The following is a 15,263-nucleotide window of genomic DNA, read 5'->3' on the forward strand; positions in this document are numbered from 1 at the left end:
ATGCAGCTAAAGCAATTCCTGTCATATACAGACTCTTGGATCAGAAAGAACTCGAGTTGAAATCTTCCAGTCGGAAACGTATATATGAACGAAAATCCTGAAGAGGATTTGAGCAGACAACAATTTATATTTGAGGAGACCCGCAATGAGGATGATGTGCTTGTTGGAGCTGTTGTGTGTGATATATCTTCTAAATCCTTGTAACCCACTAGCAAAGTAGTTTATTGTGTTGGCCTCGAATGTAAATTTCCACGAGTAAGATGGCTCTGTAAGTCTATAATACCTATTAATTTTGTATTATGCCTATTAATTTTATTTAGTAAGCTGTTTTTCCATAATCACATATGTTCTGTGTACTCTGTAGCATTGTGTTATTTATGCGTATGAAAGAGAACGGCATGTTCGTGGGCTTGTGGTTATGTTCCTTCCATAGACCAGTCCCAGAAATTAGCGCTACAGAACTAATTGTAACTAATCGTACCATTCTGTGGCTGTGTTAACTTCAGATATTGAGATTTCAAAACTAATATTTAACAAATCATACATTAGATTAAATGTCTAGAACTTCAAGCACAAGGCCCTTGAAAAACATAAATAACATAGGTATGGTAGTTGGATGAAAAGAATGAAAGCTTTGAAGCTGCAGCAATTTGATATCCGGCCACTCAGTTAAATAGTCCAAGTTAAAGTGGAGGTTTCATCGGACTCTATGCTAGCGGTACAAATATCTAAGGGCTCTACTCCTCCCCCTTGGTACTGCCTCAAACATTAGTGAATCTATTAGGAGAATGATGAGCTTAGTCGTCTCTTGCAGCATACACCATGGTTTCAGAGAAACTAATAGGGAAGCAGACCTGTTAGCTAAATTATCGATTGTAAAAGATGTTGTTGTAATGTATTTTGTTTCTCCACTGAATAAATGCTTGAAAAGCATAGTGGAAGAAGATTCAGCTGGTTATATTTATGACAGAGTTCATTAATATAGGTTGGAGTCTCCTTAACTCTATAACTTAGAAAAAAAAATAAAAAATAGTAGTCCAAGTTAATTTTTTTTCTACAAATATGTCTCAAACTCTCAATAAAGACAAGAGTTGGAAGGGCTGCTTTTTATTCCAAAGAGAACGCTGCGTCATGGCTTCGAACTAGAAATGGTGCTCAATGACTCGTTTGTTTCAAAATAACTGCTTCCATTGGCATTACTGGGTGTCATAAAGAAGACCAGAAAAGTGTGCATTCAAGGATCAAATAAAATAAAATCAAACTTGAAAACATGTAAGTTCTATATATGCCTTTCCTTCCCACTGTGAGATTACTTGTACATATGATATACTAAACGAACATCAAACCATACAAATACAATGTTGGATATTGAGCGCTCGGCTCACCGTTTCCTTCTGCTCTGCTTCCAATACTTCCATTGAATAAGAAATGTCATTCTTCATAATGCATTAATGACTCGGACAAAGCCTCTCCCATGTCCCCTGCCACTTATTTGAGGCATGGATGATTACTTCTCTTCGGTACACAATGTTATGTAAGATAGGCAGATATGAATCTAGATAGAAGAGTCAAAACTCGTTACAGCTCAGAACTGGACGAATTATATATCCCAAAAATGCAAATTTTGGAGAAGCATTACCAGACTAGAGGGTAAGCATCCTGGTGCTTTAAAACAGATTGGATTCGCCAGTGGAAGAAGGGTAGAAAAAGAGAGTGTTTTACTTCTCTATCTCTGAATTTTTCAGATATAGGACAATGTAGCATGACTGACTGGTATTTAAAGGACTTCAGTAGTGATGGTCTCTTCGTCACCATAATAAGCTCAATTGAGTAGCCAAGTATGGGGTACAACTATAAAGCACGAAACAAAAGGAAATTATAGAGATAAGGAACAATTATTATCAGAACATAAAATAGATGACGTTAAATGTTGTCGTTGAAGTTGAAGGAGCATTTACCTCATTTCTCTCCACAGATATCAGTATATTCTCTCTATACCCTCCCATCAAATCCATCGAATAAACCAGACCACATTCCCTTCACTGGTGGTAATTGGGCAACAAGGGCATTCCAAGGAGGGTAACCAAGGCCGCTTCCACGGACACGACCGTCCAAGCGTAAAGAGATATATCTTCAGAGTGAGCAAAATTGTTCAGATTGAACTTTTGACTAAAAAACTTATCGGTAACTTAGCAACAACATGTAAAAACAGAAATATGTGCGTAAGAGGAGGTTGGCAGATCAAAACACTTACACAGGAGACTCTGGTGACACATTAGCCAGTTTCTTCTGTTCATCTAACCACCTGCTAGTACAGAATATCTTAAGATTAAAAGAAATAATTAAAGGCCCAAAAAAAAATTCCCAGTATGGATTATTCGTATCAAACTACAAAACCTTGTTCACATATGCTTTCTTACACCTGAAGCAATTGGACTATGTCCAAAAGTTACATGTCTCAAACTAAAATTCTAATCTTGCAATAGTACTAATAAGTAGTATGGAAATATAGCGCAGGATAGATTTAAGATGTTCACAGTTGAGCTTGGTATAAACAAAAGATTTTTGGAAACATTCAAGTGAACCAGTCTTGAAGGGCTTTGGTACGATTTTCCTCTTACTAGATGCCCTCTAAAAACAAATGCAATACTTTGTTAAAAAAAAATTCAGCCATTACCAAGCTACAGAAGTTTTATCAAATGTGGACATCATGATATGCTTGAACATGACAACACACCTCCCCCTAGCGAGCAATTACCTTGAAGATAATTAATCAAATTATGTTACGTCAACGAATGCGGAAGCGTGACAATTGGACAAAGAAGATTGAATGTGGTGATAGAAATCGACAAAAAACAAATCAATTAAAACACTTACCAATGCAAAGCGAATAACCAATAGAAGTGGAGATTTAGATTTACGTGGTTTGGCGTTAGCCTAATCCACCAAGCAAAAGAGGAGAATTTTACTAATCAAGAGATAAACAAATAGAGTACAATCACTCACAAACGAATCCCGAAGAATTCACAAACTCTCTCTCTCAAATTGAACTTTACAAATCCCACCAACTGGCATTGGACAACATACACCGCACTTTCTCCATTAGAGTACGGTTCATACGCTTAACTACCCCATTCTGTTGCGGCGTACCTTTCACTGTGAAGTGCCTCTCTATTCCCTCATTCTGACATACTTGCAAGAATGGATCACTCGTATATTCACCACCATTATCAGTTCGGAGTCTTTTGATCTTTTTGCCAGTCTGAGTTTCAATCAACTTCTTCCACTTCACAAAGATATCTAGGACTTCATCCTTGTTTCTCATGGTATATACCTACAAACGCCTAGAATAATCATCAACAAAGGTCACATAATAATGTTTGTTCCCTCCAAGAGATGCATTCCTAAAAGGACCCCAAACATCCGAATGAACATAATCAAGGGTTCCACGCGTACGGTGGATAGCGGTGCCAAACTTTACCCTTGTCTGCTTACCCAGAACACAATGCTCACAAAAATCCAACTTACAGGTCTTAGCACCTTTCAACAATCCTTGCTTTATTAACGTTTGCATGAACTTCTCACCTGCATGTGCAAGACGCATATGCCATAATCTGGTGGCCTCCTTAGCAACTGCCTCTGAATACTCAGTGATAGCTACTTCTCCACGAACTGTACCACCCTTCAAATAGTACAAGTTATTTTGACGTATGCCTTTCATGATAACCATTGCTCCAGAAACTATCTTTAGAACACCACTGTCAATGACTACCTTGTAGCCCTTAGCTTCTAAAGTACCAACAGAGATAAGATTCTTCTTTAAAGTGGGAACATATCGAACATCTTTTATTTCCTTAACTGTTTCATCATACATCTTGAGACAAATATTACCCATCCCCATAATGCGACAGGGTTGATCATTCCCCATCAACACATCACCACTTTCAAGCTCCTTAAAACTTGTAAACTACTCCCTTATGGGACAAACATGATAGGTAGCACCCGTATCCAAAATCCAATGACTGAAATCAATGAAACAAATACTCGATGTAACAGGAAAAGAGAAATTTGAACTATCAGAATCATTACCTCCTTGAGCAATGTTGACATTAGATCATTTTACGCTCGGATCTTTTTCGCTTGTGTTTCAACTTCTTGCAATCTTTCTTCCAATGTCCAAACTCATGACAAAAAGCACACTCATCACGGGCTAGATTTCACCCTCTCGACTTGGAACGAGATTTACTTCTTCCACCACCAGAGTTTGACGGTCATTAGACCTCCCTCTTACCACAAAAAGCGAAGGCTTTCGTCGACTCTCTTGACTCTTTTTCATTGTTGTTCATCATATCCCAACTTGTCAACGCAGACCTCGACCTCTAATAGTTCAAAGCTTTCTTCCCAAACATAATGGTGGTTTTATATGCCCATACTCCTCCTTGGGAAAGAGATCTCAACAAATGGAAAGCTTTGTCTTTATCTTTCGTTTCTTCTTCAATGTTCAATAAGCTCTGTAAGTAACTTGTTAAACTCGTTCATATCTTTGGGACAATGAAATACCTTCTTTCTTTCTCATATCATACAACTTTGATTTCATAAAGACACGACCTTCTATTGTCTTATCTAAGTACTTCTCTTTAAGGATTCTCCGTGATTTTTCTTGGCGAAGTCTCATTGAGAACAAGGGTACTTAACATCCTTAGCCAAACACGATCTTATGATACCACAAGCTCGCCTATTTTTCTTAACCCAAACACTCTCCTCTATATCCGATGGTTTTTCGTCTAACACATCATCCAAGTCTTGTTGGCATAGTGCATCTATAACTTCACAACGCCACATACTAAAATTGTTAGATCCATCGAATTTCTCCACATCAATCATTGCATGGTTAATATTCAAAGTCGTAGGAGGTGATTTCTCCTTAGACGTCATAGAAGTAGTACCCGATGGAGGATCCATCGCCATATTTTCTCAAACTTTCATATACCACAAAATAATCAATAAACCAACAAAAGAAGCCCTAGGTAGAACCTTGGCTCCGATACCAATTTGTTACGTCAACGAATGCGGAAGCGTGACAATTTGACAAAGAAGATTGAATGTGGTGATAGAAATCGACAAAAAACAAATCAATTAAAACACTTACCAATGCAAAGCGAATAACCAATAGAAGTGGAGACGAGATTTACGTGGTTTGGCGTTAGCCTAATCCACCAAGCAAAAGAGGAGAATTTTACTAATCAAGAGATAAACAAATAGAGTACAATCACTCACAAACGAATCCCAAAGAATTCACAAACTCTTTCTCTCAAATTGAACCTTACAAATCCCACCAACTGGTCTCGTATTTATAGAGGTGGGTATCAAATTAGAATCCTATTTAGAATAGGAAACCAAAACCTTAACTGTGTGGTTTATCCAAATCTGAGTCGTATACCAACAAATTAATCAAAGTCGCTTCAAAACCTTAAGGTTCATATTAAGCCCAGCCTAACTGTGATATGGTTATAAGCTCTATATCTAAAAAACAGCGCCATCATCATGAACATCAACAATGCATTGTACTACATATAAAAGCAACAATAAATAAGTAGCTGTGCAGTTAAAAAACAATGCACATACCTAGACCATTCGGAAGCATTAACAGGAACAAGCTGCCAGAGTCTCTTATTCTTTTCACTACCAACACCACTCTCCTCACTCCCTTCAACTTCAAATTTTGGCAAATTCCCATCAGTAGCAAAAGGAACAACAATCACACCTCTTTCAATCAACCCCTCAGTAAAAGGTTTCGACCGTTCAAACGCCTCCATAATAAACGAACCCGGTCCAGCAACAACAACAAGTCTAGCAATCCCTCTCAATGAATTAACAGAAATAGTTCTTTTCTCATCGACCCGAAGTTTCAAATTAGATAAATTTTCTTCTCTTGAAAGTCTAGCAATCTGCGCGTTTTTCGCATTGTTTTCTCTTGAATATAAAAATGCAAAAATTGAAACTGCTCCTAAGTCTATACCAAGTCCTTTTAATATTTCAATAGTGTCCATTGCTTGGTTATGTACTGTTACTGCAGCTATTAACTGCGTAGTAGCTATTATTCCTCCTAATGATGCACTTGCTATAAATGCTAAGTAAAAAAACATTCTAACTGATCTAAATGGTGTTAGTACTTCACTTCGAATCTTCGCAGTAGAACTGAAAAAAAAGAAAACAGTAAAAAAAAATTAACTACTTCAATGAAAAGTCATTATTACAATTGGATTTCTGTAGTGACAGTTTACAAAGAGGTACCTGATTTCTGTAGGTGAAGATGGTTTGTTTGCTGCAGAGCAAGTGATGGTTGTGTAAGTCTGTTTGGTTTGTATAGTTTTGTGCAGAAGGAAAAGTTTGCGGGGAATGGAACTTTTGCTGGGAAGTTGGTAGTGTGAGGGTAGTTTTGGGCATTTCAAAGTGGAGTGAACGTGCGCCATTGCTGCCATGGCGGGTTCTTTGAGAAATAAGGAAGGGGGAATGTTTGTTATAGTTAGTTAAATATTTACAGTTATCAAAGTGGTTTCTGGTTGGTTTTTGTGCTAAAAGCAGTTGGATGGTTGCAATGCTACCACGCTTTGTCATATGGGCTGACAGTCTGACACAAAAAACAGTTGAATGACGTGAATGTCCTTGTTTAAAGTCAAAAAGGACACAGGCCTCTGTGGTTGCAGATGGCCCGATTCATCACTAGCAGAAGGCCCGCCTTAACTTGGAAATGTGAGTATGGTATGGAGGTAGGGGGTGCAGTAACTACGAACTAGTACTGAAATAGTGATGTATAGCAACCTATATAGAGATATTGGTTGGAGAGATAATACATAAATAAATGCACAACAGGCAGTTCTGACTTCTCATACAACTGCCACTTTGCATTAGTCATACCAAACACAATTTTGGAGGTAGTTACGTGCAAATCAGTGTTTTTGCACTTACATCCCACGAACCAAACAGAGCATAATGTTCAAATTATTTTTTTAGGCCGTTTGCCTGTTAAGATACTGAATACAAGATACGTAATTACATAATGATTGGGAGGTTTGGGTAACTAGCTATATCCTAATTCATTACAGGGAAGATGCCTTATATAGCATAGCATCAAGTTTTGGAGTCGGTAATATGCTGTCACCACCTACAACAACCATTTTCATGACAATATGTCAATGTCTGACAAGTTTATTTCCCCAGAAAAATATGAATGGCTACAGTGCTGCCACAGTGCAAAATTCCAAATTAAAACGACACATGCAAGAGCCATCAAGTCATAATAATATAGTTATCAAATCAAGTTGTTGATAGTTGGGTGGAGAGAGGGACTTACTCATTTTTGCACTTGTTGGCTTGTTGCATATATAAGCAAACCAGTTACTCATCTACCTTCTATCAATCATCACTTCGTTCCTTCAGATATGGCAAACGAAGGAGAAATCCAGATTGAGAACAAGCAAATTATCTTCAAAAACTACATTGATGGCAGAAATCCCAATGAAAGTGATATGGAGCTGAAAATTAGTAAGGTTAACCTCAAGGTTCCAAAGGGGTGTGGAGCTATTCTTGTGAAAAACCTTTATCTCTCTTGTGACCCATACATGAGAGGAAGGATGAGGGACTATGCTGATTCTTATATCCCTCCTTTTGTTCCTGGACAGGTAAAGATTATACACCACCTAAATTTATGTTAAGTGTGTATTTTCCCTTCAGTTGATTTTAATGAATTATGAATAGCCCATGTTTTTGTATATTGTTTACCATAATTAGAGTGGAAGTAGAAGAACTCACTGCTGCATATATTTAGTAAATAAGCCTAATTATATTCTCTATATGCGACATGTATTACAATTACCTTAATGTATAAAAGCAAAATGTTAATCAATCTATAACACTTTTTAGTTATGCAACCTAACAACTTCTAATGTTCACTAAATGAAGGCGATCCAGGGGTTTGGTATATATAAAGTAATTGATTCAGATAATCCAGATTTCAAGGTAGGGGACTTGGTGACAGGAATCACTAATTGGGAGGAGTACAGTTTAATACAAAAGACAGAACAGTCAAGGAAAATTCAGTCACGGGACCTCCCTCTTTCATATTATGTGGGTCTTCTTGGTATGTTTTCTTGTGTTTTACTCCTACCTTGTTTTGGCTCTGTTAGTATATGTGTTTATATCTGCCCATTTTTCTATATAGATTGTTGATAAGTCTTGATAATATTAATAACCCGTAGTTCTAGAAGAAATGTAGAATGAAGGACAACAAAGATTTGCAAACGACGTAAACAATTTTGAGGTTACGAGCTTATTTTTGGTGCAGCCATGAGACAAAAGTTTACTGCAAAGGTCTGAGACTTAAAAATTAGTGTGTCAACACATTCAACTTTTGCTTCAAGATAACACTTAGGAGAGAGTTCTTTTTTTTCCTAGCTGCATCATTGAGTTGCTACCTGCTAATGGTGCAGGTGTGTTTTGAACTTTTAATACCAATTCAAGTCTATGGTTACAACTCCTGCAACTTAGAAGAGTGCGCTGCTGTTATATCCCTTTGGTAAGTTACCTGATGGGTTGCAAAACCTAGTCCATGGTAATAACTCCCATGCAATATGGACTAGCTGGCTGGAGCTCTGAACGAAGATGAGTTGTATGGTTGTAGATCATGATCAACTGTCTTGTATCCTGTTCCTAACTGTGTAGAGCCAAAACTGGTGAGATGTGGTGGCGATCCTAAGTAACATCCTTCTATTTTCAATTGGGAAAGAAGTTTCAAGACAAAAAACTGAAAAACTGTACAACCCCTGAGAAATCATCTTAGCAAGGACCTGAGTTGAGCTAAACAGGACTAAAAGTAGAGGTCGGGGGAGGGTTGAAGCAACAATCACAGTAAGATCACATTGGCATCAAAAATCAAAGATCGGTCACCAGCTTAGCTAGAATGTACAACATCCTTCTTAATCTTTACAATGTGCATGGGTTTCTTACTAAAACTACTTTACAAATGTTACCCCTCTGTACCTATATTGAGCGAGGAATGGGGGACTGGGGACAGTTGCAAAATATGTCTTACCTCTTAGTCAATGAGTTGTCATATTCTAAGAGCCTTCTTTTTTTTTTTTGATTGGTAAGCCTGTTTTTAAATGAGATCAGTAACTCTTTGATGCTGGCGGGGTTCGAGCCCCAGACCTTTGGTATCATCACCCAAAGGTTTTACCGAGCCTTCTTAATAAATAATAAGTTAATTTTCTTCGAGCAAGTGTTCATATAACATAGTTTTTTGACACAGGTATGCCAGGTTTTTCAGCTTATGCTGGATTTTACGAGGTCTGCTCCCCTAAAAAGGGAGAGTATGTTTTTGTTTCTGCAGCCTCTGGAGCTGTTGGCCAGCTTGTTGGCCAACTTGCAAAGTTACATGGTTGTTATGTAGTTGGAAGTGCTGGTACTAAGCAAAAGGTGAGATATATATTCATAACATATAGGTATTAAGTGCTTCGTACTAAACTAAAGTGTACTAAATATATACATTATGTACAAGTATTAAAGGGGTGCGTGTGTGTGTGTTCTAATGGTCCGGTGCAGTCGAATGTTCATTTTCTTCTCTTATTGTCATTCATAGAAAGCACACACTTTATACAGGTTGATCTTTTGAAAAACAAGCTTGGTTTTGATGAAGCCTTCAACTACAAAGAAGAACCAGATCTGGACATAGCTTTGAAAAGGTCAGGACTAATGATGTCATGAGAAGCTTTTATATTTCAAAATGATCTTGTCAGAGTACAATAGGGACTAATGATGTCATGAGAAGCCTTTATATTTCAAATTGATCTTATCAGAGTACAATAAGGTAATCAAATAGTCATTCTTGTTTCTGAAAACCCTTTCCACTGTTTGCAACTTGCTAACTTAGGAGCTAGAACATTACCACCAAAGCACCAACATCTTTTTCTTTTTTGCACACAATCAGGTAAGGAGTTTTATTGAGCATGAGTGAAAAAATGTTACACCAAGCGCTGTTGGTTTCACTTGATTCTTTAATTAGTACCTAATTCATACTGCACTATCAGAGCAGCTTACTCTCTCGGAATTCCATATATCAGGAACCAAACTAATATACTATGTTCTATCTTACTGCCCGTTCGTATGAACACCTATTGGCGCCCTACAAAGTAAAGCCCCCTTTGTACACGCCTTCTCTGTTTATGGCATCCCAGCTTGACACATACTTCAAAAATTCTAGAACTAGGGTTATCCAAGAATATAGCTCAGGCCCTTTGAAACTTCAATATTTCAATGAGTTGGTGGTCGTAAAAACACCTACCACTAGTTTTCAGTCTATTTGTTATGTTCCTATTTGTATTGTTTCTAAGCTCTCTTTTTTCCCCATTTATCTCATTCAACAGATACTTTCCAAAAGGCATTGACATCTACTTTGATAATGTGGGTGGGTCTATGCTTGATGCAGCACTACTCAACATGAAGACTTTTGGTAGGATAGCTGTGTGTGGGATGGTTTCACAGCTTAGCGTTTTCGATCCTGAAGGAATCCATAACTTGTTCTTGACGGTAATGAAGCGCATCAGAATTCAAGGTTTCCTACAGAGTGACTACTTGCACCTAATGCCCAAATTCTTGGAACATATTATCGGTAACTACAAGCAAGGAAAGATTGTATACATTGAAGACCTTAGTGAAGGCATAGAAAACGCCGCTAGCACTTGTTGGGTTGTTTTCTGGCAAAAATGTTGGCAAGCAGGTCATTCGCATTGCTCATGACTAAGGGGCTATTTGTTTTTGGGTCCTATTACTTACGGACCCATATTGTGTTGGACAGACTCCAAAAAAAAAAAAAATTATTATAAGTGTGTCATTGGTCCTAAAAGTCAAAAAACCAAATATTACAAGTGTGTCATTGGTCACCAAAAATTGAATTCGCAAACCCAACGATGTGGCCACACCGTTTGAGATTAATTTGAACTTTGAAAAAATATAAAGTTATGTTTTTTTGGCCTCTTGACCGGTGTGGCCACACCATTTGGACTAAGTCTCAAACGCCAAAAAACAGAACTTTATATTTTTTCAAAGTTCAAATCTCAAACGGTATGGCCACACCGTTTGAACTGAATCCCCAACGATGTGGCCACACCATTTGAGACTTAGTCCAAACGGTGTGGCCACATTGTTAGGGACTCAGTCCAAACGGTGTGGCCACATCGTTGGGTTTGCACAATGAACGGTTTAGTCGGGTCGTTTAAGCTTGGGGTTTTTGAATTCAATTTTTTGGGACCAATGGCACACTTGTAATATTTGTTTTTTTTTTGGTTTTTGGGACCAATGGCACACTTGTAATAATTGTTTTTTTTTTGTTGGAGTCTGCCCAACACAATATGGAGTCTGTCAATAACAAATATCTTGTTTTTTAGGGTTAAGTTATAAGAGGGTCTTATAAGACCATGTGTTATAAGAGGGTCTTATAAGATGATCTTATAAATTGGTTTGTTTTTCATTTTAAGTTCTTCTTATAAGCACTTGTAAAAATAAAAAAAACAAATACATGACATCTTATAGATGGTTATTTGACAAATATAACTCTACTTTACATCACATTTAACTTGAATAGATTAATTTGAAACAAGCGTATAGTTTGATTTTCGATTTTAAATCAATTTTGATAATTAGAATATCGATTTTAGAAAACTATTTTAATTGGCGGTGGTGGTAATGGAGGTGATGATATTGGTCTTAATAGTACGGTGGTGGTGGTAGTAGAAGTAGTAGATGTCTTAATAATACTGTGGTGGTGGTGGTGATAGTCTTAATAGTACGGTGGTAGTGGTGGTGGTGGTAGTGGTAGTGGTAGTGGAGGTGATGATATTGGTTTTAATAACACGGTGGTAGTGATGGTGGTGGTGGTTTTAATAGTACGGTGGTGGTGGTGATAGTTTTAATAGTACGGTGGTAGTGGTGGTGGAGGTAGTGATGGTGGTGGTGGTAGTAGTAGAAGTGATGATGGTTTTAATAGTACGGTGGTGGTGGTGGTGGTGATAGTTTTAATAGTACGGAAATAGTGGTGGTGGAGGTAGTGGTGGTGGTGGTAGTAGTAGTAGAAATGGTGATGGTTTTAATAGCACGGTGGTGATGGTGGTGATAGTCTTAATAGTACGGTAGTAGTGGTGGTAGAGGTGATGATGGTGGTGGTAGTGGTGGTGGTGATGATGGTGGTGGTGGTGGTAGCCGGTGGTGTTTAGGGCAATGAAGTTATTTGGAGAAGAAGATAATGAAAAGGGAAGAAGAGAGAAATGAGGCTAGGGGTATATGGACGGGGGTGTTTGCGTCATTTTTCAAGTTATAAGACTTATAGAATTAAAGTAGATTCAATTTTGGTACTTATAGAATTGGAGCCTCTTATAAGACATTTCTAGTATAATGCCTCTTATAAGAGGCAAAAAACAAACCAAAAGAATGTCCAAAATCACTGGGCCACATCTTATAAGAGGTTATAAGAGCATCTTTAGCAGAGCAACCAAAAGAAAACCTACATTAGTGTGGTAATGGCGGACAGCTCTCCTGCGGCTTAAAGCAGCTACCCTGTTTTGTGTTTAGTGAAGAAACTCGATCTCCCTCAAGCTTGAGGGAGTAGAGATACCCTTCCTGCGAGGAACAGCAGACCTCTCCACTTCCCTTTTCCCCTTCTTCTCCTTTAAACTCTCTTCTCCACCTAGAGCTACCCAAATTAATTAGTTTACCACAATCTAAACCTTACCATTCACAGCCTCCACAACCCAAAACTCTTTGATTCCAGTAGATCTACTAATTGGAAGTGATGAAGAAGAAAAAAAAGAAAAAAAGCTTCCTCCTTTCTGTTGGTATGTAGGAGAGTTTATATCAACCAACATTGGTCTCTATCTTGATGGATCCGGAGGTGGGTTTTGTGGTCGCCTCCTTTGGTGAGCCACCTTCCCACATTTTGCGAGATCTTACACTATCTCAAGACCTTAAATAAGTTGGGTTTAGTTGGTTTTGGTATCACGGTGGTTGTGGTAGTTTCATTTTGGATTTACTTGGTCCAATCTCTCTATCGGCGCCAAGGCCATGGGTTCACCCCTTTATGTCCGGATTTCCTGGTTTGGCATTATGATTTGTTTGTTCAAAGCCATGGCTCTCTCCCCATTTTCTACCCCTCTCCGGATTCTTTGGTTTGGGGTTCTTGGTCAGCCGCCGCTCACTAGCCGGGCCTTTGGTGGGGGCATTCCAGGTTTGGAATTGCTAATCGACTTTGTTGTTGTGGAGTATTATGCTGTACGACCTGATGACTCGTGAGTCGTCACCTTGGGAGATCCAACACGGTGGAAGAAGGAGCAACTATGAAGCTAACCAAGAGAAAATGATGGGGTTTCCAATGTGGTCGAGGTGTTCACTGTGGTTGCTTGGAGCCGGTGGAGTCTATGTCGAGACTACCATATATTTCTGACCACATTGGTTTCAAATGTTTTAATTTCAGTTTTCTTTTCTTGTTTTCGGGTTAATGTTAATTGTTTTGATTGTAAGAATTTATGTACAAATTAATACAATCGTGGCGGTTTAAAAAAAAAAAAAAAAAGCGAGCAACCAAAAAACACCAAAATTTTGAACCAAACCAAACACCAAACTAAAAAACACCAAGCAACTTTAGGAGCAACACCAAAAACACCAAAACAACTACGCGGTTTTGCCAAAACCGCTATATAAAATTTCCACGCGGTTTTGCCAAAACCGCTCCACTAAAGCTCAACCGACAGGGCCCAAGCCCACGGTTTTTGGCAAAATCTAGCGGTGTTCTCAAAGCCGCGTGCTACTTCTATATATCTGACTCAAAGCCGCTACGGTTCACCCACTTTCACCTCTTCTCACAATTATAAAATCCTCTCTTTAGTTAAAAAAAAAAAAAAAACCTACCTAAACTCTTAGCAGCCCATTTAGCAGCTCAAGCCCACACGGTGTTGCCAAAACCGTGCGGTGTTGTCAAAACCGCGTGAGTGATTTGATACAGCACCAAACCTGGAACCAAATATTGGTCGATTTGGTGTTTGGTTTGGTGTTTTTTTGGTGTTTTCATCAACATGTAGTTCTCCTGAAATTGAAAAAACACCAAATTCTTGAGAATTTGGTGTTTGATGCTAGGTTGATATCACTGCTAAAGATGCTCTATGTTACAGCCCGAATTTCTAAACAATAACAAAGTGAATATTTGAAATATAAATATCTCAAACATCACTAGGTTCACTTGTTTAAAAACCCAGACTATGACAGGGGATACTACACATACAAAACCCTAACAGCCATGTCATAAAAGAAACAACTTAAAATAAAATAATCCCAATAATTATCCGAAATCTCTTTATTAAGATAACATCCTTCCAAATAAAACATCAAACAAACTCTCCAAATAAAGTTCATCACTACCATGTCCTCATGCCATGAAAAAGGTAAACTACGTTATTACATTCTTCCAACAAAGAAATCAAACCTAAAAGAAAACTAACGGACCGCTCGGGCCACGCATCCTAATCCCAATCACACACGCCACATGTTCCATCGCCTTCCACCTATGTTCCCAAGAACACACCCACGCTGCCAAAACAAAGCAAACATGGGTCACAAAATGGAATTTCTTTGGTATGAGTAGACTAACCACATATAAACATTTCAAACTTTACTTATCCAACTAACACTTTAAATCTATCATAACCTAATCATTCTCAGCTTGGAAGACAAGTAGTTCCGTCATCTCAAACGGCATAGTTTCTTCCCAAGCAAAACTTCCATTTTATTAACCTCCATTTTATTAACTCATTCTAATAACTCCCTTTTAATATCTAAGTAATTGAATTACACTTACCGATATCCGCCGCTGTATAAGGGTAGGACCGCGTCCCTGCACAAAATATTATTAAGTCCTACCCTCCTGCAAAAGAAAGTTAGAACTTGTATATAACATATGTACATATCCTATATGTATTCAAAAATAAGCCCAAACACACTTGCATCATCAAATAAATTTCTCTTATCACTTAATCAATTACTTTTCTTATACACCCACCCTTTAGTACCTACTCCACGATTTGCACTCCACACATTTTGCCAAAACACACATTCCTCGTGCCCTCTCTCCCACCGAATACCACAATATCATAGCCATCTCCTGCTTTATTACACATATTTCACCTCTTTTCAAGTAAAAAAAACGAGTCATTCATGGCACATTC

At 38.1% G+C, this 15,263-nt stretch overlaps 1 protein-coding gene and 1 pseudogene across 2 annotated transcripts; one reads left to right on the forward strand and one right to left on the reverse strand.

Annotated features, from left to right (window-relative positions):
* Positions 1 to 1,227: 1,227 nt before the first annotated feature.
* Positions 1,228 to 6,583, reverse strand: LOC147506544 (protein LOW PSII ACCUMULATION 1, chloroplastic-like). Its single transcript, XM_086558646.1, has 5 exons — positions 6,295 to 6,583; positions 5,626 to 6,198; positions 2,255 to 2,305; positions 1,959 to 2,131; positions 1,228 to 1,851 (listed from the first exon to the last, which is right to left on the reverse strand). The coding sequence occupies exons 1-4, from the start codon at positions 6,480 to 6,482 to the stop codon at positions 1,993 to 1,995; spliced, it is 951 nt and encodes a 316-aa protein (XP_086414772.1). The 5' UTR covers positions 6,483 to 6,583; the 3' UTR covers positions 1,228 to 1,851; positions 1,959 to 1,992.
* Positions 6,584 to 7,320: 737 nt separating this feature from the next.
* Positions 7,321 to 10,813, forward strand: LOC147506545 (2-alkenal reductase (NADP(+)-dependent)-like; annotated as a pseudogene). Its single transcript, XR_015193807.1, has 5 exons — positions 7,321 to 7,682; positions 7,963 to 8,140; positions 9,308 to 9,474; positions 9,658 to 9,740; positions 10,422 to 10,813. The product of XR_015193807.1 is annotated as a 2-alkenal reductase (NADP(+)-dependent)-like (transcript).
* The last annotated feature ends 4,450 nt before the right edge of the window (positions 10,814 to 15,263 follow it).

The sequence above is a fragment of the Coptis chinensis genome, chromosome 4, assembly GCF_015680905.1.
Source record: "Coptis chinensis isolate HL-2020 chromosome 4, ASM1568090v1, whole genome shotgun sequence".
NCBI lineage: Eukaryota > Viridiplantae > Streptophyta > Magnoliopsida > Ranunculales > Ranunculaceae > Coptis > Coptis chinensis.